Below are 23,524 nucleotides of genomic sequence, written 5' to 3'. Positions count from 1 at the left end.
AATATCCAGAAACCACAGTGAGGGCTAGGGATGAAAGGGAGAGACAGGAAGGCTAAAATCATGCTTAAATGGCTCTCTTCCCAAAGACACCAAGGAGGAGGGATAGGAGAATACAAACACAGGACACAAAGAATTAAAGGCAAAAGGCAGGAAAGCGTACTCCACAAGGCAGACCCATTGAAAAGATTCAAGCAACCCTGGCATCTGATTTACAAGGTCTTTGAACAAAGGACTTAGAAGTGTCCTATTTCTTTACACAGATGCATTCTGTACACTTAGTGTCTTATAAATATTTAGACAAGCAAGGCTAAGATATCCTCAAAATATCCAAAAGACAACATTTAAATGGAATATAAGGAAGGCTGGTTTACAATATGTGCATATTGATTCATATATAATTTCATAGGTTCAAGTCTATTTTTGCTTTTAAAAATAAGTGAAAAATATTTGACCAACACCTAAATTACCACTGGAATACAGGAATAAAGGGAAAGCGCTCCTCTTCTTAAAAACAGCCAAAAAAAACAAAAATCAGAAACAATGTTGACACAGAGCAGCAAATGGTTGGCCTAGGATAATTCTAACTCAGTCTGAATATTCTGGCTTTAGAAATGACAATCATAATCACAAAGTGGAGCTGCACATTAAGATTCCTGATATCTAATGGCTGTATAAAAAGCTGAACCAGAAATCGCAAGCCCCGGGTTTCAGCCTAGACCTGCTACAAACTGGCAAAGAAAGACTCCCTTCTGAGTCCCAGTTCCCCCATATCTTTAAAAAAAAAAAAGTATCATTTTATGCCCTAACATACCATAGATGTATATAAAATACCACATATTTATAAAGTGGTATTATCTATGCCGAGATGGCAAAATCATCCCAACATAGATAGGTGAGGTATAAAAAGCAACAGGTTAGACAAGAACACTTGGTGGTTGCCAATTTAACTTCTTTTAAAAAAATCACATAAAAGAAGGAGCATAAAGGAGTTAAATACCGATTTACGAACCTTAGCTCACCATGGTACCAATGATTTGATAAAAGCACAGGAAAAGGGTAATCAAATAAATATTTCTAACTCAAAAATCCAAGGAAGGCCCCTTAATAAGCTTCAAAACAGATCTGATACTATCTCTTTTTCAAAACTATCAATTTCCCTTCACCTGAACTGAAATGCCTTATCTTCTATATCTCTCTTTTTGTAAACTCAACTGCAGCCTAAATAACCAATTGAAATGGAAAAATGCTGAATGGACTGAGAGCATCAGGCCTGAGGCTAGCCCTTTGGCACTCAGTGTCACAGTTATGCCCAAATGACCAGGAAAAATGATGCAACTACCCTGCTCATATTTAGCTTGGCCCTGCCAAGTTTTATTTTTTAATCCTAAACCAAGAGAAAAAAGTATCTTTTGTGAGGAAACCCCTGTACATAAACCAGTTTGTTCAACGTCAAAGTTTGGAAAGGGAGGAGAGAAAAAGCCCATCAAGAACCTGGCTCTGTGTGTTTTTGCACATAACCATACATACATGTGCCCGCACCCACACACATATGCACAGGTGGAGTTGTAAACCACTTAATCTCTCTGAGTTTTAGTTTCCTCATCTGAACTATTTCCTGCCAGGAAATACTGAAAGGCTCCCCACACTGGCCTGGTACCGGACTCTGTGTACATCACACCAGGACCAAATGGGCCAAGCTCTGAATCATCCTCCAAAGGCCAGCCACAAAAACTCATGTCAAGAGGGCACCCACACCTAAGAAATCACAAACATACTAGAGCAGGGGTGGGGAACCTGTGGCCCTCTAGGGCCTCAGAGACAGCCTTTTGACTGAGTCCAAGTTTTACGGAGGGGATTTGTTCTATGAAGTGTGGATTCAGCCAAAGGGCTGCACTTGGGATGTACAGCACCACATGCGGCCTTGAGGCTGCAGATTCCACCCCCGTACTAGAGTAAAGACGCCCCTCCCTCCCAAATCAATTCTAATTATGGAGCCACTGGCTACTTTTTAAAGACGACTTTGAATTTAGGAGATAGAGCAGAGAGTTAGAGAAGCAGAAAGCCAGCATCAGATACAGTGCTGTTCTGTCCAGGAAGCAGCTTCTAAGGAGGCAGTATTCTACTTCCCCTAACCTACCATTAGGCAGCAAAGCAAAGCAAAGGCTCAACTTCCCACTGCACTGCTGAGGCAGCAGGAGGAGGAAGAGGAGGAGGAGGAGAGCCCCAGGCCCAGGTGAGCCCGTGCTGGTGCCGGTCTCCATCTGGTGGATGCAGAGAGAACTGCAAGCCAGATGCCAGGGAAGGACCCAGAGCCCTGCACATCCAAGCCCATGTGGCTCAGCTGCTTACCTTTTCCACACAGGCTACAAACTTTAAGAATTTATTAAGGTACAATGTTAGTCGATTTATTATAGTTAATAGGAAAAGGTCCCCAATCCTCCTGTGAGACAAACAAGTATATATATATATATATATATATATATATATATATATATATATATATATATATATATATATATATATATATATATATATATATATATATATAAGAAAAATTAAATGAAATCTCCTAGTATCATTATTCTAGACATAAAATCCCTAGAAATTACTGAGAGGAAGGGCTGCCAAGCACCTACTTGTGACACTGCAAAAACTGTGGCCACTTCAAAACCAACTGACAACCACTGGATACCAAAAAGGTATTTGTGACTCTTCTGACCGTAACAGAACACCTAGACAGCAGAGTGGTTGGTATCCTGCTGTGGAACAGGCTTGCAATTCTCACAGCTTCCACTAGATGGCAGCCAGTACCACTGAGGCTTCTCCTGGCTTGGGGTTCTTCCCCTTCTCCAGCCTCAGTGGAAAACCTTTTACAATTCGGCACAAAAAACAAAAACAAAAAAAACCATACCCATGTTCAAATATGCTACTTATTTTATCTCCAATATTGGTATAACTATGAGAGTGTTGATCAGGAAGATAATGACATCAACAGGTAACATGGCAATAACATGATAGGGATTAATGAGGCCAGCCCCTGAAGAATGTAGGCCCTTCTTCAGTTAATGCTCCAAGTGAACCATTCCAATGACCTGGCCAAGGTGATCTCCCTTCAGCAAGTTCCTTCTGTTTTCCCTGACAAAACTGTCAACTCCTCAAGACTGGGCCCTGTGACTGTCATTTTCCTTCTGCTTTATTTATCAGGACCGTAGCACTCTCTAGGTATAGAATGGAAATCGCTGTTAATCTGAGAATATGCTCATCAGGATCTGTCAGGGAAAGTGGATAAAAACCGAGCTCAAATCCTGGGTTCAGAAATCACATTTTCCTCTCCAGCCACTGGGAGTGCTACAAACCCAGGGTCTAGTAACAATAGTTGAGATTTATATAACACTGTTTACTTCCATTCTCCCACTCAATCCTCATAAAAAGTCTGTAAGGTAGATGAAACCACAGGATCTTCAATTTAGAGCCAAAAGGAACCTTGAAGATCATCGAGTGCCACACCCTCATTTTTCAGAAGAAAATCAAGCCTAGCTAGGGCAAATGATTAGCCCTAGGTCATATGGATAGTAGAACAGGGATTCACACCTAAATCATCTGATTTCAAAACCAGCACTCTTCCTCAGATTACAGGTAATCCTATTTTACAGATAAGGAAACTGAGGTAGAGAAGTTAACTGGCTTGCCTAGGTCACAGAAGTTAACTGGCTTGCCTAGGTCACAGATCTATTAAATGACAGGTGATTTTGAACCCAGGTCTTCTGACTGCAAATTCAGAATTGCTGCTATCTCACACAGAAGAGGACTAAATGTTGACAATAAGCATGGCAAGTCATTCCTGAAAAATGCTACTTTCCCATGAGTACTTTCCCCTGAGAAGTCTGGAAGAACATGTGACCTGCCACTAACCTGAGCAACACCATCCATTCAACCCCTCTAATACCTCTAAGCCAAACTAGCCAGCTTGAAGGTAAGTAGCTACATATTAGAAGTCAAAGAACACAGTTTTATAGAGAAAGCCAATAGGGCACTTGGTATGTGTCCAAGTTTGAGTATTGATAATGTTTAATACTGTGTTGGAAAAGGCCCGCAACATGGAGAGAAGAAGGCCCCCAGTGATCTTGTTGTGCAATTTAATGAAAAGAGCAGCAGAGCTGGAATCAAGAAGGGCTGAGTCCAATAGCCTCTGTCTGCCCAACCTCAGATCCATCCTGCCTCTCAACGACTGTTATCAAGCTTCGGGCCCATTTTAGACAAGGCAAAAGATTACGTTTGGCTGAACTGCTCTTCTCTAAAACCTTTTTACCAGGGAAGGCTCAGTGGGTAGGGGAGGATTCAGAAATGAGTCTAACTTAAAAACAAAAGGTAGCAATAAATTATATCTTGAATCACACATTAATAACAAGTGCTTGGGTCCATGTTTAGCAATCTTCCGGTCTTCTTTCTAAGTCACATCATAGCTTACTATGCAAAAGCAAATAATCCTAACCCACGCACACAGAAATCAGCAGCAAGGCAAGAGGCCCAGAGAGGCTCACTGATTTGCATCAGGTCCCCTAGGCAGGGTCAAAGCCGCAAGAGTTTGCTCAGATCCTCCAGGACATGTGATCTTTTCCCACTGCATCTGAAACTATTTCCACTTCTGTAAAAACGGGGTTATTCATTCACTACCTATATAAAAGACTTGTTAAGTTGTTTTTCAGTTGTGTCTGACTCTTCAGGATCCCTTTTTGGGGTTTTCTTGGCAAAGATATTGGAAGAGTTTGCCATTTCCTTCACCAGCTCATTTTACAGATGAAGGAACTGAGTCAAATAAGGGTGACCTGCCATTAAGTATCTGAGGCCAGATTTGAACTAAGGAAGAAGATGCTGCATCATCCTGACTCGATGCACTATGGTACCACCTAGCAGCTCAAAACAGTTACTGTGAGCGTCAAAAGAAAGCATGCTAAGCACTCGAGCTACCCAAAAGAGTGCCACAAATGGAATCTCTTCTTTTTATTATCATCATTATCCTCTAAATGTAAACCAGACTCTTATTTTCAGAGGAAAGAGATGGACACTAACCTGCTCTTCTTCTGTAAAAGGTACTAGTGCCAGTGGTGGTAGGGGCTCCTCCTGGAGAATAGGCAAAAATTCTTTATCCTTAAGGTCGGAAGGTATCTATAGAAGCAAGAAGAGCACAGACAATGACCGCCAGCCAAATGCTCCAGGCCCGATGGCTCACCCCAATTACTGCAGGCAGAGTTCCTTAACTAATTAGTCTCTCCAATACCTAGAGATTTCTCCAAGGAAAATGTGACCAGCAGCTAAGAAGCATTTTCTTGACTTGACATATGAATCTGTCTCAGCTTTTATAAACTATATTGGGGGGGGGGGGGGGGCGGAACCCTGCATTGACTTACCTAATTGCCCACCCTGTCCCCCTAGTATCAACTCTAAAACAGGTGGTAGAAAAAGGTAAGCCTCTAAACTCTAGAGGTGAGAGCTGGAAAGGCTGCCCATCACACCCTTCCCTTTTGAGGCAAGGGCGCTCTGGGGGTGGAAGATGGCACGTATTCCAGCAGGTCAATGGGACAGGCTGCTGGCAGAACTATTCTTTTTCTCTTCCTTTGAAAAGGCGGGGCTCACTGGGTTGGGGAAAAGGAAAGGCTATATTCAGAAATGAATGTAACTTAAAAACAAAAGGTAGCAAAATAAATTAAATTCTGAAACAAATTAAAAAGTCCCTGGGGCCAAAGTCAGCCATCTTCATAAGCTCTGAAAGTCACATCATTTAATAAAGAAAAGCAAACAACCACAAGAAATCAGGAAGCTAGGTGCATCATAAATTTGTACTTTTTGATGGAAAATATAAGAGTGCTTTAAATGGAGCTGCTTGTATTATAGCCAGGTGCCTAAATGACCCTGTGAAAGTCACTTACTTCTCTCAGCCTCAGTCCCCTCATCAGAAAAATGGGAATTAGAGAATGGGCTGCTGTTAGGCTCCAATGAAGTAACCTATATACAGCTCAGGGAAACCTTAAACCACCACATGTTAGTTATCTTTGCTGCTGCTGCTGCATTTGGAAAAGAGCTTGGAAGTCACGCCCTCAAACTCAGGTTTGAGGCTTTAGTAACATCGAGCCAGAGGAGGGAAGCCCAGAACAGGACAAGGTCCATGCCAGAGCTCATGACTCCCATCTCCACCACCGCAGGGCACATGGTGTCCTGGAGGAGACTGGACTACTTCTCTCCAACTCAGGGGAACAGAGGCAAGAGATGAGGAGATCTAGAGAAAATGCCACCTGGAAAAAAAGGCAGACCAAGGGCTAACTGCTCTCCTGTCTACCTCAGGCAGTGAAATGAACCTCTGCAGTACCTAAAAGCAGAGTTTTCCTTTCACAGGGGAAGCCCCTGCTGCAGCGTACTGCCAGAGCTGACTCAAAGGAGAGAAAAAAGGCACTGTAAAAAGCTGTTGGGATGGGGCAATGCATGCGTAAAGCCTGTTCTCCAACGTCCTTCTAAACAACGTCCTTGAGAGACAAAGCACAGATCATCACGGAAAGGTCTTGGTCCTCTCCTTTAAAGCCCATCTGATTACCTTGTTATCCTTTAGAAAAAGTGCTAACATTTCCTCTCGCCCATAGCGATAGTCCGCTAATTTATACTTCGGCAATGCTGGAGAAAGAGGAGGGGACGTCACACTGCCACCACTGGACAGAGCTCGAAGCCTGGAGGAAAAGCAGAGGTGCAAAAGAGAAGGAAGACAGTCAGTCAACACACACAATAGAAGACTCATATGGACTGAGCGAGCGTACTCTTTGAAGATTTCGTTTATGCAGTTATCAGTTGCCATCGAAGTTATAACCAACCAGACCATACAAAGGCCGTTGCTCAGTGATTTGCCTTCTTATCTTGGTGTGGCATTAGTCACTGCTGTCCGCTGTTTTGGTGACACTATACACTGTCCCCTCTCTTAGGGTTCCTCCAATGTGCCTGACCATTCCTCCGTCTCCTTTGTCTTACCATGATCCATAGCCTGCCCCTTAATAGTGGGCATCACACAAGGCTTTGTCTTACACCCTCTTTTCCTATCTTCCTACCTTCTTTCTTTAGGTGACTTAATCAACTCCCATGGATTTAAATATCATCACAGAAGACTCTCAAAACTATATGTAGCCCTAGTTTCTCTTAAGTACCACTCCCACATGCCAGAGCTATGTCAAACTCTTCATCTTTCCCCAAAACCTACCCTCTTTCAAATGTTTCTCCATTCCTGTCAAGGTAACCACCACCCTTCTAGTCACTAGCAAGATGGATGGCATCCCTGACTGCTCACTCTCCTGCTCTCTCCTCACACCCCACCCATTTCATCACCTATCACCTGGACTAACACCTCCCAATTGGAGCCCCAGCTATGAATCTTGATCCTCTCCAAAGCTAACAATGTTTCCAAAGCACAGATCTATCCATGTCATTCACCTACTCATTCAACTCCAATGGATTCGCCTGGGGAGTACATAGGGGCACGTGATACCCGTAGGATCATATGTTAACTCCTCTTCTGAGTATCTAAAAATCCTTCACAACTCAGCTCCAACCTCCCTTTCCAGACTTAGCTAACGTAACACTCCCAAGCCCTGCAATCTGAGCCAGCCAAAATGGTCTTCTTAGCTATTCCTCACAGGGGACATCTCCCATTTCCACATCTTTGCACGTGACTAGCCCCCATGCCTGTAATGCACCCTTCCTCATCTTGACCTCTTTAAGACCTGGTTTCCTTTCAAGTGCAGCTCAAGCACCACTTCCTACAAGAGGCCTTTCTACTCCCTCTAACTACTAGAGCCCCACCCAAATCACCCAGTACTTTTATATGTATGTTTTGTCCCATCACAGAAAATAATGCTTCTAAGATAAGGGCAGCTTCATTATTGTCTTTGTCCTTCTCACTATACACCTGAAAAAGTGAGTGGCACCTCAATGGTACTTAATAAATGTTGCACGATTCAATTCTGTTTCTTAAATAAAGCTGGAGTACCATCGTTTTTGAAAAATCAAAATCCCAGGACACCTAAAAGACAATGAGAAAGGAGTACATAGGCTGCAACACATTAATCAAAGAGAGTGTGACTAGAAATGGAGATGGGCTGGACAAGATGGACAGTCCACATGCTCTGTCCCATCACTACACAAGGACCCAGAGCAAGAGTCTCCAAAGTGGGATACCTAAGATGATACAACATAGTGGAAAGAAAATATTAGAGCTTACACTGATTTTCAATTTAAAAAAAAAATAGAAAACTAATGGAATATCTATGTAAGGGGCACTCTGCAAAGCCCTACAGAAATGTGAATTATTAGCTAGTATTGTCATCTTTTAAAATACTGTAACCTATCATTTTTGTTGTATACCCATGAAAGTGAATTCATGGATTACACAACCTAATTTGAAGTATACTAACCTTCACAAAATAACTAGCTTGAAATGTTATCTGCAAAGAAACTGCAGATTGAAGTTAATATTAATAATGCCAGCAAAAGTAAAGAAGAAAATGGCAGGGCTCATACCTCTACTCCTGGTATGAAAAACAATGCTGATCTAATCAGAGCTGATGAAAAGTCTAGCAAAAATTTGAAATTACCAAGAAGATTATTGGAAATATAACTTCACAGCCATTAATTAATGATGACCCTTCTCTTTATGAATATTGGAGATAAAATAATTGTCATACAAAGCCATCATATGTAGTCAGCGAGGTAGTATCACAGTACTGGATTTAAGAGTTGGGAAGATTGGAATTCAAATCCTGCCTCAGACATTGCTAGCTGGGTGGCCTTAGAGAATGGAGAAGTCTATTCAATTCTCTCAGACTCAGTTTCCTCGTGTGTAAATGGGGATAACAGTACTTATTCACAAGGTTTTTGAGAGGATCAAATGAGTTAAAATACATGTAAAATGCATTATCATCATGATTTATAAAACACTTGTAGCCAAGAATTACGTGAATTTGTCACAAATTCAAAACTATCATATCTGCAAATTTTAAAAAACTTTATTCTGTTAAAATTATCTGAAGTAAAGAGTTTCAGGGCATTTTGAACTCATTTGCTAAAAATGCCAATTTTTAACAACTTAAATTAAAATTTAATTTAACAATACCTTCTAGGTAGTTGCAAAAACAGATTTGCACCATAGAAAGTGGCAAGTGATTAGCCAATCTCAAAAAAAAACCTCTAAAGAATTGCTGGGACTACAAAATGAGCAACATGATTTAGTAAGTACAGTCAATGATGCCTTTCTTCCCTCTTTTCTGATCTACGTCTCTTTACTAGATGTGTATTCCAGCCATGACAGCAGTTAAATATTAGGTATCAAAATAAAACTCACCTAAAAATCAAACTTTTGAATCACTGTACCACAAAGGGTAATAAGATTTTGTAAAACAATGAAGCACACTCAACTAGACTGTTTTCATTTTTAAAATTATTTATTTTAGTGGACATCTTATTTATAAAATAAAAATTAAGGTATTTCAAAATATTGTTCATTTTATCTTTATCTCAACCTTAAGTTCTCTTTTCGTGTATTTTTAAAAATGCTGTGCATGATTATATCTTAGTATAATCATACATGTAGACATTTCATGAATAAGCAGACTATACTAGGGCTGTCTGCTCACTGTTTTACACTGAGTTATATATGGTCAGAACAATGTGTATTATCACTTATCTAGAGGAAAGCTCCCTTTATGCTGGGTGGCCACCAGGATTCCTGTAAGGAGAGAGACAAAAATACACAAGAGGAGAAAGTCTGGGTAAGTTTAAATCTCCACCACTGAAAGGATTATCCATTTTAATGAGAACTACTGAGGTAGCACAGCAGAGAAAAACTGGTGGCTGCTCAAAGTTCCATAATTCAAATTATTTTAATTGAATAAGGTCCACTACAATAGTAACATCTCTGACTTAAACTGATCAATGAAATATACATTTTCACCTTTGCAAATAACAAAATATAACAGAGTACACAGAATTAGCTCTTGTTCCTCATTCTAAGTAATAAAATTACAGTATGGTTTCCTTATACAACTGTCATGTGGAAAGGACCTTAGAGTGGAAAGGAGTTGGCAGCTACCTTCTCTGTGAATAGACCTCTCAGTACAGGACTGATGCAATGATTTCAATAACAAGGGGTTTCTTTGCACCAGGCATCAAGCAAGCAACTTATCTCAAACAAATACCAACAAATCTCCACATAACAAATCCCAATTATTTATGCTGTAAAAGTCTGCCCAGCTGTTAATGATGCTAAATCATCCATAACAGCTCATCAATCACCAGAACCCAGTCCCGCCCTCGTCCTCCCCTTGGGCATCCAGAACATGGCCAGGCTCACCTACTGCTTGGAAAGTGATTCATTTTCAACAACCAGGGTAGCTGACTATGTAAAAGAAACTTATTTCAAGATCGTCATTCCAAATCAGGTAACTGAAAATTCCTACTTTGGGTTTTAAAGACAGACTGCTTACCATGAGGTTTAATACAATACAGAAAATATGGTCAATACAGTTATGAATTTACTATTCACTATAAAATGGTGCCTGCAGCGTCAGTCTCACATGCCAATAGAACTGAGACAGACAAGCTTCAAGACTAATGACATACTTACTACCGTCTCTCCCAGTCCACAAAAATCTCTCACCCGAATCTCCAAGATATCAGGCACTTAAAGCATCTCAAAAAAAAATCATCTTTACGTCCTGGGGGTCTACACTAATTACCTCAATTTCGAAATCCAAATGTGATAAATCAATCAATCTAATCAACAGATCTTTATTTGGTACCTACTATGTGCTAGGTGAAGGAGCCGACATTCTTACATCAATCATATGATGGCAGCTCTTTGTTCTAGCAAAGAACAGGAAACTTAAGGGGGAGCTGGCCCATCAGCTGGGGAATGGCTGATCAAGTTATGCTGCCAGAACGTAATGGAACACTATTGTGATGTAAGAAAGGACGAAGGGCATGGTTTCAGAGAAACCTGGAAAAACTTCTCTGAACTCATGCAGAGAGAACGGAGCAAAACCAGGAGGACAATTTATACAATAACATTGTAAAGGCAAACAACTATGAAAGACTTTTAGAACTTTGATCAATGAAATGACCAACCCCACACTTCCACAGGACCCATGAAGACACACGCTACCTATCTCCAAAGAGAGAGGTAATGGATTCAGGGTACAGAATGAGACATAAATTTTTTTGATATGGTCAAAGTAAGAATTTGTTTTGCACGAATAGGCACATTTGTTGTAAAGGGTTTATGTTTCTTTCTTTTTCAGTGGGGAAGGGGAAAGAGGAGAGAAGGTAGAGCTTCATTATTTGGAAAAGAAAATTTTTTACAATTTAAAAACATAGGGGCATCTAGGTGGCGCAGTGAGTAGAGCACCGGCCCTGGAGTCAGGAGGACCTGAGTTCAAATTCGGCCTCAGACACTTGACACAACTTACTAGCTGTGTGACAAGAGACAAGTCACTTAACCCCAATTGCCCTGCCTTGCCCTCTGCAAAAAAAAAAAAAAAATTTAGAAACATAAAAGGGGAAATTTAAGTTTTATAGATTGAATATTTTTCTGTAAGACATAAAAGTTTAAAGTCATTTATCTTCTTCCAGACAATCTATCAAGAGAGTACTGCCCTAGAGTTTATGCAAGAAAAGAACTGAGGAAATCCTAAGGTAGATTGATTTCAACAGATCGTGACAGGAAAGCTGATTCTTTGAGTAGAATAGCTAAAATGTACTCCATTGATATTCATCTTCGTACTTTACCTCTTAGAATCATGATCTTGTGTAAAGTGCTTTGCAAATTTTAAAACCAAAAGAAATGTTACTATTATTATTTTTCTGGTCTTTTAATATTGCTCCTTCAGTTTCTCCAAATCAAATCAGTTGCCAAAGGCTCTTCAATTCCACCTCAATGCCCCAGTCCTCTTCTTTCAATCTGACTTCAGACCATATACACTCTTTTGCCTTGATTACAGTTAATAACCTCCTAACTGATATCCATAGCCAACCTCTCCCCATTCTAATTTATTCTTCACACAGATTCTAAGATATTCTCCCCAAAACACAAATATGACCTCATCCCTCCATTGACTGAAACCTTCTTTAGCTCTCTAATATCAATATAGATTGAGGGGGGCGGAGCCAAGATGGCGGCTGGAAAGCAGAGACTAGCGTGAGCTCCCCGCCAAGTCCCTCCAAAAACCTATTAAAAATGGCTCTGAACCAATTCTAGAACTGCAGAACCCACAAAACAGCAGAGGGAAGCCGGGCTCCAGCCCAGGACAGCCTGGATGGTCTCTGGGTGAGGTCTATCCCGCACAGAGTTGGGAGCGGAGCAGAGTCCAGCGTGGGCAGTGCGGGCCAACCAGACCAGAACCCGGGCAGAGCGTGCCCTAGCGCCCTGAATCAGTGAGCTGCAGCAGTTACCAGACTTCTCAACCCACAAACACCAAAGATAACAGAGAAGGTTAGTGGGAAAAGCTGCTGGGGACAGGGGGATAGAGTTCGAGGTTCAGCTACCACCCTGGGGGCAGCAGAGGTGGGGCAGCTACAGAACTACAGCTGCAGTTGCTTCCTGCCCCAGGCCCACCTGGTAGGAGGAATTAAGTGGCGGATCAGAGCAGGAGTGCAGAGGCTGCTGAAGAACTGAGTCCAGTTCTGGTTGGGGGTTCTTGGGGAAGGAGGAGTGCTGGTGTGGTAGAGCTGGCTGTAATATCAATATAAATTCCTCAAGCTGGCATCCAAGGCCCCTGAATCAAATCCAATTTCCCAACCTTACTTCACATTACTACTCCCTTTCATGAATTCTTTTACTTATGTCAACAAATATTTAATAACCTACTGAGGATAAATAATTGTGCTAGGCCCTTGAAGACACAAAAAGAGGACCTATCCCTGCACTCTGGGAGCTTCTGTTACAGCCAAACTTGGCTGTTCCCACAAACCCTCTATGTTCCATATCCAACCTGAAAGAACTAACAAGCTTTTGTCCTCCTGGAATGTAATCTGTCTTGGGCATCCTAAAAAGTGTTAAAATGCCCCTCTTTTTCTTGGCATCACTACTGTTAACCCTTTCCTCCAACTAAAGAGAAAAAGGAAAGGAGGAAACCCAAGTAACAAACAAGTGGAATCAAACAAAAGAAATCCATACAGTAGCCTTACCCTTCTATCAGGAGATAGGTAATATGTCTCAACCCAGATCCTCTGAAAACAAGGTTGATCAGTTCTTAAGCCTTTCAAAGTTGTTTTTTTTTTTACAATATTATCTTTATATAAATTGTTCTCTTGGTTTTCCCTAAGTTCATACTTCCCAGGATTCTCTCCATGTGTTATTATCTCTTACTGTGGACTGGTATTTTCTTATATTTATATGCCACAGTTTATTCAGCCTTTCTCCAATTGTCTAAGAGGCAATCTAAGGCTCACACCACTTGGGTTCTTTTCCATTTTTCCCCCTTTTATGCCCCTCTATCAAAATCAGGAAGATTGTTAGGTTTATGATTATTTGCTCCCCAAAATTATCCTCCCCATTTTGCACTCCAACCATACTCCTCCCTGGCTATTTCCCCGTTGAATCTGTATTTCACTGCATGTGTGTATGTTTTCAACCCTCCCTTTTTTTTGTCCAGATAAGAGTGAGGTCATCCGACATTTATTCTGCACCCCCCGCCCCCAAACTCTCTCCATTATTTGTATAAAATTCTCATGCATCCCTCTCATGAGAAAGAGCAAGTATCCCCCTTTTTTTGTTTCTACGCTATTCTTCCTTTTAGTCTCCTTTCTCTCTCCTTTCCCCAAACCTTCAGAAGAGAACCAATTCACCCTCAGGTCCTGTTTTCTTAGTCAACTCCCTCAATATTCTTTTAAGTCATTAATGTTCTGAAAAAACATTTGCTTCTCCTCTCCCTATCAGAGTGTAAGCCCCTTCCAAAAACTCAAATAGATTTACCTTGCTAGGGCTGTTTAGACTCTTGGGTACAATTTCAAACTTCCCTCTCAGCTCTGTTCTTTTCATAAGGAATCCTTGGAAGTCCCCTATTCCATTGGAGAACCACTTTCCCCCTGTAGAATCATACGTGCTTGGCTCTGCATGTTGTTATTCTCACGTCTTTTACTCATCTCTCAAGCCTTTTGGGATTTTGTAGTCCAGATCTTCTGGTGTTTGTAAGCTACCAGATCTTATGAGATCCTAACTCTAGTTCCTTGTACTTAAATTGCCTTTTTCAGCATGCTTGTAGTATTTTTCTTTGATGTGGAAGCTCTGGATTTTGGCTATGATATTCCTGAGATTTAATCATTTGGATTCTTTTCAGTAGGTGATGGGTAGCTTCCTTCTACCTTTATTTATTCTAATAGGTTTAGTCAGTGTTCATTTATAACTTCTTGAAAAGGAGTATCACCAGACCTCTTATTTTTTTAAAGTCATAGTTTTCTGGAAGTTCAATCATTATTAAATTATATCTTCTTGATCTGTTTTCCAGATCATCTGCTTCTGATCTGATGACTTATCTTTTTTTCTACTTTTGCAGTCTTCAGATTTTGTTCTATTATTTCTTGCTATTTCATGGAATCCTTGATTTCAGTTTGGCAAATCCTAATTTTCAAGATGCCTATTTCTTCAGCAAGGCTTACCAGTTTCTCTATTCTAAACTACCATTCACCTTCCAACTCCTTCCTCCAGATCTTTTATTTCATTTTTTATAATTTAATTTCTCCTAGGTATTCATGTAATCCTTATGAAAAATAAAATTTAGAATTGCAATATTTTTGAAACTGGATGGTATTTTCTTTGACTTACTCATACCTTTAGCTTTATTGGGACCTTTTACCTGTTTTTCTTTTTTTTCCGGGGGGTGGGGGGTGGGGGTGGGCAGGGGGGTGTTGAGGGAAGTTGCCCTGCTTGGTTTCACTCTGAGTCCCTTGGGTTTTGTTATTGATCTCCACTTTCCCAGGTCTGGCCTCCCCTGGATCTCTGAGGTTCAACAACGACTGAACACTGAGGACCACAGAGACCTGGCGCTGAATTCATCATTACTGCCATTCCTTGAGGGTTCTAAGATCCCCAACTGGGGCTTCCTCAAGGCTAATCCTCCAGTCTTATTGCTTCTGAACACAGATGACTATGTAGGCTGCATAGTCAGGTCTCTGGCCAGTTCCTGGTTAACGAAGGGTGCTGACCTGAACTGGAAGTGAATTTGTTAGCAGGGAGCCAGTAAAATGGATTTCTATGCAATTCTGGGGTAGAAGAAGTCCTTTATTGTAGTTTCTTACTGGATTAATTGGTCATTATTAGTGTACTACAAACTTCAGGGTTTTGGTAGAACAGGGGTGTTAGGCAGCCAGTTTGGCATGAAGTCTCAACAAGCATTTATTAACCACTTTAATTATTTACCACAGAATTTCTAACTAATACTTGGAAATACTAATAAAAGCAAAAAACAATCCCTGCCCTCAAGGAATGTTCACAACAATTAGAAAATAATTGGTCAAACCAACCACAAATGAAAAATATCAATAGTGCAGTTCAACCACCAAGCCATGCAGCTGGACATAGTTCATCAAATCAGTTTACTCATCTTGAAAGGAAGGGACCAAACTTAAGTCTCTGAGGGTCCTTTGATCCTTTCTTTCTATAAATAATTGATAAAGTAATGGCTTTTGGGAATGTATTTAGTAGGGGACTGTATACTTACCAGGAAATACTTTTGACAACATAACTATTAATAAAATTTAAGAATAAAACAATATTATAACCTTAAAAAAGGATTAAAAAGGATGAAAAACTAGGATTTGAAAAAGTGAAGAGTACCCCTACTGATCCCATCAATACCATCTAAGAGGATTTCTTTTTTTACCTGACATGATTTCATGTACGGACAAAATACAGGTGGTCTTCATTCCTAGGGCCATTTTCTATCCATTACAGCACCTCGCCTCTCAAATATGAAAAATATAAAACTCCTACCACACACAGGTGCTTCTATTTAAAAAACAAAAACACAGCACCTGGCACCACAAAAGGAGTTACGTTAAAGATTGAATGAGAAATGCGTCAATTCAAACCATGATAGAAAGGATGTAATGATCAATTTACAGGAGGAAAAAACTAACCACGACATGTTACAATAAATTCAAATTCTATGACAGTCTATATTCTGAATATAAGCAACTATGAAGTCAACTTGAAATTATTTAAGTATGGATCATTAGTAGTAATTTTTAAAAAATCTAGTATGTTAAACTGCTTAGTAGTTTGAGAATAACATCTATGAAAATAAAATTGCTATAAAAATAAATTATATACATTCAATGATTATAACAAAAGATTTGTTTTTGACCAATCTTTGAGTTCTTCTAGAGCAATGCTCTCCCCCAATAGCACAGATAATCAAACACTGGTTAAAAGATCTTCTTGGGTCTCACACAAGTATATTAATTTTTCATCTAAGTCAAAAGTCTAAGACCCATACCCAAAAATAAAAACACCCTGAATTTCTTAGATCTTTCCAAATGCCTTACAAATACTGTTCTGCTCACAAACTTCTCTTATATATTGTATGCAAATATTATAGTATTAGTAATAGCTGTAATAGTCCCCTGAGAAACAGAAGGTACATTTCCCAAGATCACTCAATGTTTAATGAAACAGAAAAAAGGAAAAACTCACCATTCAGGCCCAAAGTTAAGTGTCTGAGTTTCTGCTGCCATTCTTTTCAAAATTTTTACAGGAGATTTTTTTTATGTGAAATACCTAGGAAAAAAAAAAAAGACCATCACCATAAAGTTACTCACAGAGTTGAGACCAACCTCAAATTCTTTTTTGTAGTTAGAGAACTAGGAACTTAATATACTAATATTTTCAAAAAAGGCAGAAATCTTAAATCAGGGGTTCACAACCTTGGATCCATGAACTTGTTTAATATTTTGATAACTGTTCCAATGTAATTAGTTTCTTTTATAATTGTATGTATTTCATTTTTTGCATTTATTCTGAGGCAGGTTTCATGGGCCTCAGACTGCCAAAAGGGTCCATAACACACAAAAAAAGGTATTATGGCAGGCGACTATTGCCACCCACCCTCTAATTATCATAATGATGGAGATTTTCCATCCCCATTTATGACAAAATAGCACACACCATTAAAATACAAGCACCTCTAATTTTACACCAAGGAACCTGCAGTCTAAAAGAGGACTCCAGGGGCTTCTCAGGTTCTCAACCATTGGCAATGGCTCTTAGATCTATGGCAGGGCATTGAGGGGCAGGAGAGAAGTCCAGAAAGTCCTGGGTTCAATCCCTTCCTCTGACACAGGCTGGCTGCGTGGCCCTAGGCAAATCACTTAACCTCTCAGTAGCCAGGCAGCTCTCTTAATTGCAGGGAACTGATCAACAAGTACTTATTAAACATCCACTACAGAGCAGGCAAGTGCATCATTCAATATGAAATACACAATGGCTCTGGGCCTTCTCTAAGGAACCCCCTCTGCCTTTTCTGCTATGACTGTGCCAGAAAAAGGGAGACAGGGTGTTAGGAATCTACACATTTGTGATCACCTATAACAATTAAGTTATCGCTTAGTATTCTTTGTAAAATGAATTGTATCAGATCTGACATTAGTCCTACAAAAGACACCAGAAAACAAAATGGTGTACTCAGTGGAGTGACTCTCATGTTCTCCTGACTGGCAAGTGGCAGCGTTGGTCTTATCATAATATAAAGGCAACAGGAAACATCTTTTCATAGGACTTTTGGTTATCTCATAACACAGTGTTTCTGATAGATGTGGAAAAAAAAGACTCCTAAGAAAATAACTGTAACTTCTATGTCAATATTGGTAGCACAGGCTTGGGATGTAAAGAAAAAGTACAAAAAAAACTCAGTAAGATCTTATAAATTAAACTGTGAAATATTTAGTACTCAGTAACTTCCAAGAAAAAGTAAGCATAAAGGAAGACATGAAATGCGCAAAGTTGTGGCTCAGAAGAAACTTAAGGCAAATGGTAGACTACCCAGAACTTTCACATCATAAGTTACCAGTATTTTCTTCCAGAAAAGTTAGAAGGCACTGAACAAGGTAAGCACCAAAAAATGAAACTCATTCTACTCAGCAAATGACTCAGTCCTGATGTGGGAGGAATTTCCAAATTGATTTACTTTGTCAAGTCAGATTACTGACTGTTATAACAAAGATCAAAGTTAATACAAAATCAGAATTTAAAAGAAGTCCAACTTGATGATCATCAATAATGATTATAATCAGGTATTTTTCTGCAGTTGCTTGGAAGCTACCTCTTTCTTCCTCCTTTTTTTCCTCTTTTAAGTCCCATTCCAATTACTCAATCAGTAATCAATAAGTATTTTATTAAATACCTATTATATTATAAGCCATAATTGGTCAGGAACACAGTGGCTGGGAGGTGGGGGCTCAAGGTTGTAAGTTGGTTGTCTTTGCTTCAGGTCACCAAGTAAGAAAATATAGAAAGAGAAGAGGGCTCAGGAAAGAGCTTTAGGAACACTCACAATCAAATGATGAGTATGCCATGGACACTGACAGATCCAACAAAGAGGACAGAGAAATGGTGGGATGAAGAGGAGGAGATTCAAGAAGAGAGAACTTTCACAAAAACTCAGGAGAGAGTCTGATGGTAATCAACAGTGTCAAAGGCTGAAGAAAGGTCAAGGGGAGTAAGAGCTTTTCAAGAAAAGGCCACCAGATCTTGCAATTACAAGATCATGGGAACTCTGGAGAGAGTAGTTTCCACTAAATAATGAGGCCAGAAGCTAGTAAGGGAAATTGGAAAAGAATACAAGGAAAGAAATAGAAGAAATGAGGTACTACCTAGAGGAGAAGGCAAGAACAAGTGAGGGTTTTTTCAAGTATGGAGGAGATATGAGCAAGTTCGTAGCAGACAAGCCTTGGAAGATCAGAGAGAGACACTGGAGACAACAGTTGCCAGTGGGAGATAGGATTAATGGTGCCTGTAAAAAGGCTGGCCTGATCCCAAGGGGTACGTGAACCACTAAGCAATAACCAGTCATGGGGCCGGTCTCCGAAAAAACCCTCATCCACCAACACTGACCCAACCCATCTCCCTCCTTTCCCTGTGCAAGCTTCAAACCTTTCTTTCTGTGACTGCCCCCACTGGGCAGTTACAACTTAACCACTATCTGGTCACCCACAACTACATGAAGGCCGCTGGGAAAATTTTTCCCTCTACTCCATCATGTCCTACCCCCTAACTCTCCTCCATCACCTTATGGATGTGAAAGATGCCTCAACTCCCCAGGGTCAAGTTCTGTACCCTAAGACAGTTACCAGTCTATAAAAGACCCACACTGCTTTGGTTCTGCATGGGAAAGCATGAGCAAGCACGGAGGGGATCATGTTCTGCATCACAAATCTCACTATATTACCTTTCTTCCAAAATCCACCTCTCTTCCAAACCTCCCTATAAAAAGGACATCAATCCAACACCATCTTTAACCCCATGTTAGCAATCATTTGCCAAGTGTATCATTTCTGCTTCCACAAGATCACTCATACATGTTCCTTCTCTCTTCCCATGCTGCCCCAACTCTGATGAAGGCCCTTTCGCCTAGTTTATCTTTCTGCCTTGTTCAAGTTTCTCTCCTGTCCAAACCATCTATCACAAGGCTACCAAAGTGATTTTCCTAAAGTGCAGGTGTGGACATATCATTTCCTCTGTTCAATAAACTGAAGGCTCTCCTTTGACTCTAGGATCAAATATTTCATCTTTACATCCTTTTATTTTTGTAAAACTTTTATGACATGCATAATGTAAATATAACCAACCATGAATCTAAAGAATTCCTGATGCAATGTTCTATCTCAAGAGAGAAGTGATGGATTCAAAGTGCGGTGAAACATAGTTTGGACATGGCCAATCCAGGAATTTGTTTTGCCTGACTAAATGTATTTGTTACAAGAATTTTGTTTTGCTTTCTTTTTCAATGTGTGAGAAGGGAGGAAGAAAGGAAAGAGGATTTTTATTAAATGAAAATAATTACATCAAAATAATAATGGGGGTGCATGCTCAAAATGTTTTGCTGATAGAAGTATACAATCAAAAAACAATGATCCCACAGGAACTCTACCATGATCGCCCCATTGTTAGTGCTCTCCCCCACCCTACCCTCAGTGACTGTATCTTTTCGTTTTGGAACACAGGTGTGATTTCTTCAATAGGAAACTCCCTAAACCAAAACAGCAATCTATCTGTAAAAATCCAAACAGTGTTTCTCCATTTCTCTCACTTCCCACCACCCCTCTTGTACAGTATCTTTTTGATACAGTAGCCACCAAACCGAGAAAGAGGTTAAAAAAAATAACAAATAAAGGAAAAGTTATGAAGTTTCAACCAATCTTAAACTTTTCACAAAATAAACCTTCCCTAATATCCAAAGGAATCTATACAGAGCAAGCTCCTTCTGACATCTTTAATAATAAATTTATGACTGAATATAGGCAAGTAACGTGACACAGTGACAGTTATAATCTTGACTTTGAGTCAGAGGGACTATCTGCCACTCACTACCTGCACAACCTTGGATAATTCATTTCATGACTTTGGGCCTCAGTTTCCTCAACTGTAAAATAAGAGGATTGAAATAGATAGCTCCTGAGGTTCCACCTCTTTATTTCCGAGCCTACAATATCACCTTCCAGAATTTCCAGCAATATTTCAGTTTTAGGTGATTTGCCAAAGGTCACACAGTCAGCATCTCTCAGGAGCAGCAGTAAATTCGGGGCTTCCTGACTAGGAGGCTAACACTGCACTACACAAACATATTCGTGCCGCCTCTTACTTAATATCGATACTAAAAATGTTCTGTATTTAATTCTCCATACATATGCAGTTTTTTCCCTTAAAATAACAAAACTTTATGAAGGTAAAGGTTTTGTTTTTGTCTTTGTATATATTCCTGGCACATAAGCATGCTGAGGAGAAGCTTAACAAATGATAGTCACACAGCACTTCTTAGGTATATAAAGGGGTCACTACTTGCCTCTGTTTTGCTCCAAAATTTCCCCAGAAAGCACTCCACGCCCACTTGGGCAATGGAAGACAATGTTCGTAGGCAGTGGGGAAATAGCCAGTAGACAGAGAATGACTGAAGATAAGTCAGAGCCGAGATGATAGAGGGGACAATCTACAGGACAACACAGGACGGACTGGAATCACTTGCCCTTATGGAGGGGTTGGCTGTGGCAAGGAGAAGGGCCACCCCATTATGTGAGACAAGGGTGAAGGAAGAGATGGTGGCAGAGGGCATCTGAATGACATGAGATGAGGAAGCTCTCAGTGAAGGGCTTCAGGTTTTTTCAGTAAAACATTAGACAAGATTCTTGATTAAGAGAGTTTGGGGAGCTTCCCCTAATCTGGGGAAGGATCAAAAGCTTTGGAAAAGCTACTGTGTGAGTGGAAAATACGGGAGGTATTGACAGCTTGCCTTGCCACAGTGAGAGCCCAGTTGAGGGGATAATAACATAAACTTGTAGTGGACCCAGTGAGCCTGGGATCATGATTTCCCCCAGCTCTGTTCAGCAGCCCAGCACTGAACTCAATAAGGAAAGAAAGGGAGTGTCCTGAAGGTCAGTAGGCAGTGGATAATAGCATTTTGATTGGCTGGTAGATATGGGTTGAGTGAACCTCAATGGAGGAGAGGTTACTGAGTGATGGTGGTATATTGAGAGACTGGACGTGGCAATGGGAAGCAAGGAAGAATCCAACTCCCTATCCCTGAGCAGTGAGTTGAAGGGAAAAAGTAAAAGGGCAACCAGAGCTGTAACGGGTGGCCAAGGAGGATGTCATTAGGAGGGTATAGGTGTTTAGAAAGAGCCAGAAGATGGGTGGAGAAAGGAAATGATAAAAATGAAATCTAGTTCATGACCTATGAAGAAGGCATTCTAGGGAGCACACTGGAAGGGGTGAGTAGCTTTAGTATGGGACATGAGGGGCAGAGAACAGTGTGTGTTAGGTAGAGGGGCATGGGAATAATGGAGCAGGCAGTAAGGGATGGAGAACAAGATTTGACTATTCATCACAGAGGGTGCAGAATCACTGGAATAAGAGACTTCTGGGGGCGGAGCCAAGATGGCAGCTGGAAAGCAGTGCGCTTCCTGCCGAGTCCCTCCAAAACCCTATAAAAATGGCTCTGAACCAATTCTAGGACTGCAAAACCCACAAAACAGCAGAGGGAAGCTGGGCTCCAGACCAGGACAGCCTAGATGGTCTCTGGGTGAGGTCTATCCCACACGGAGCTGGGAGCGGAGCAGAGCAGAGCCCAGCATGAGCTGCTCGGACCAACCAGACCAGGGGCCGGGCGGAGCGGGCCCTAGGGCCCTGAATCAGTGAGCTGCAGCAGTTACCAGACTTCTCAACCCACAAACACCAAAGACAGCAGAGAAGGTTAGTGGGAAAAGCTGCGGGAGTGGAAGGAGTTCTCGGTTCAGCCACCACCCCCCAGGGCAGCGGAGGTGGGGCAGCTACAGCTGCTGTTGCTTCCAGCCCCAGGCCCACCTGGTGGGAGAATTAAGTGGCTGATCAGAGCAGGAGTGAACAGCCTGCTGAAGATCTAAGTCCAGTCCAGGTTGAGGGTTCTTGGAGAAGGAGAAGTGCTGGTGTGGCAGAGCTGGCACATCCCCCCCAAACATGGAACATAGAACTCTTTAGTCTACAAGCAGTCATACCCTGCTGAAAAACTCAAGGGTCAAGTAAGTTGGTTGGGAATATGGCCAGACAGCGAAAACACACCCAGATTCAGTCTCAGACTTTGGATTCTTTCTTTGGTGACAAAGAAGACCAAAACATACAGCCTAAAGAAGTCAACAAAGTGCAAGAGCCTACAACAAAATCCTCCAAGAAAAACATGAACTGGTCTCAGGCCATGGAAGAGCACAAAAAGGATTTGGAAAAGCAAGTTAGAGAAGTAGAGGAAAAATTGGGAAGAGAAATGAGAAGGATGCGAGAAAACCATGAAAAACAGGTCAATGACTTGCTAAAGGAGACCCAAAAAAATACTGAAAAATACACTGAAGAAAACAACACCTTAAAAAATAGACTAACTCAAATGGCAAAAGAGCTCCAAAAAGCCAATGAGGAGAAGAATGCCTTGAAAGGCAGAATTACCCAAATGGAAAAGGAGGTCCAAAAGACCACTGAAGAAAATACTACCTTAAAAATTAGACTGGACCAAGTGGAAGCTAGTGACTTTATGAGAAACCAGGATATTATAAAACAAAACCAAAGGAATGAAAAAATGGAAAACAATGTGAAATATCTCATTGGAAAAACCACTAACCTGGAAAATAGATCCAGGAGAGATAATTTAAAAATTATTGGACTACCTGAAAGCCATGATCAAAAAAAGAGCCTAGATATCCTCTTTCAAGAAATTATAAAGGAGAACTGCCCTGATATTCTAGAGCCAAAGGGCAAAATAGAAACTGA

General features: G+C 40.7%; 1 protein-coding gene across 1 annotated transcript in view; it reads right to left on the bottom strand.

The window, feature by feature from the left end:
- GIGYF2 (GRB10 interacting GYF protein 2) overlaps window positions 1-23,524 on the bottom strand; it is a 164,257-nt gene that overhangs the window by 94,252 nt on the left and 46,481 nt on the right. The window contains exons 3-5 of the mRNA XM_036766633.1: window positions 16,718-16,801; window positions 6,587-6,716; window positions 5,071-5,166 (exon numbers count right to left, since the gene is read on the bottom strand). Of these exons, the coding sequence (XP_036622528.1) occupies window positions 5,071-5,166; window positions 6,587-6,716; window positions 16,718-16,758 (267 nt within the window). The 5' untranslated portion in view covers window positions 16,759-16,801. The remainder of the gene's footprint in view (window positions 1-5,070; window positions 5,167-6,586; window positions 6,717-16,717; window positions 16,802-23,524) is intronic.

This window comes from Trichosurus vulpecula, chromosome 7 (assembly GCF_011100635.1).
Source record: "Trichosurus vulpecula isolate mTriVul1 chromosome 7, mTriVul1.pri, whole genome shotgun sequence".
NCBI lineage: Eukaryota > Metazoa > Chordata > Mammalia > Diprotodontia > Phalangeridae > Trichosurus > Trichosurus vulpecula.
Note: the sequence above shows the minus strand (reverse complement) of the source record. Positions and strands in the feature narration are given on the sequence as shown.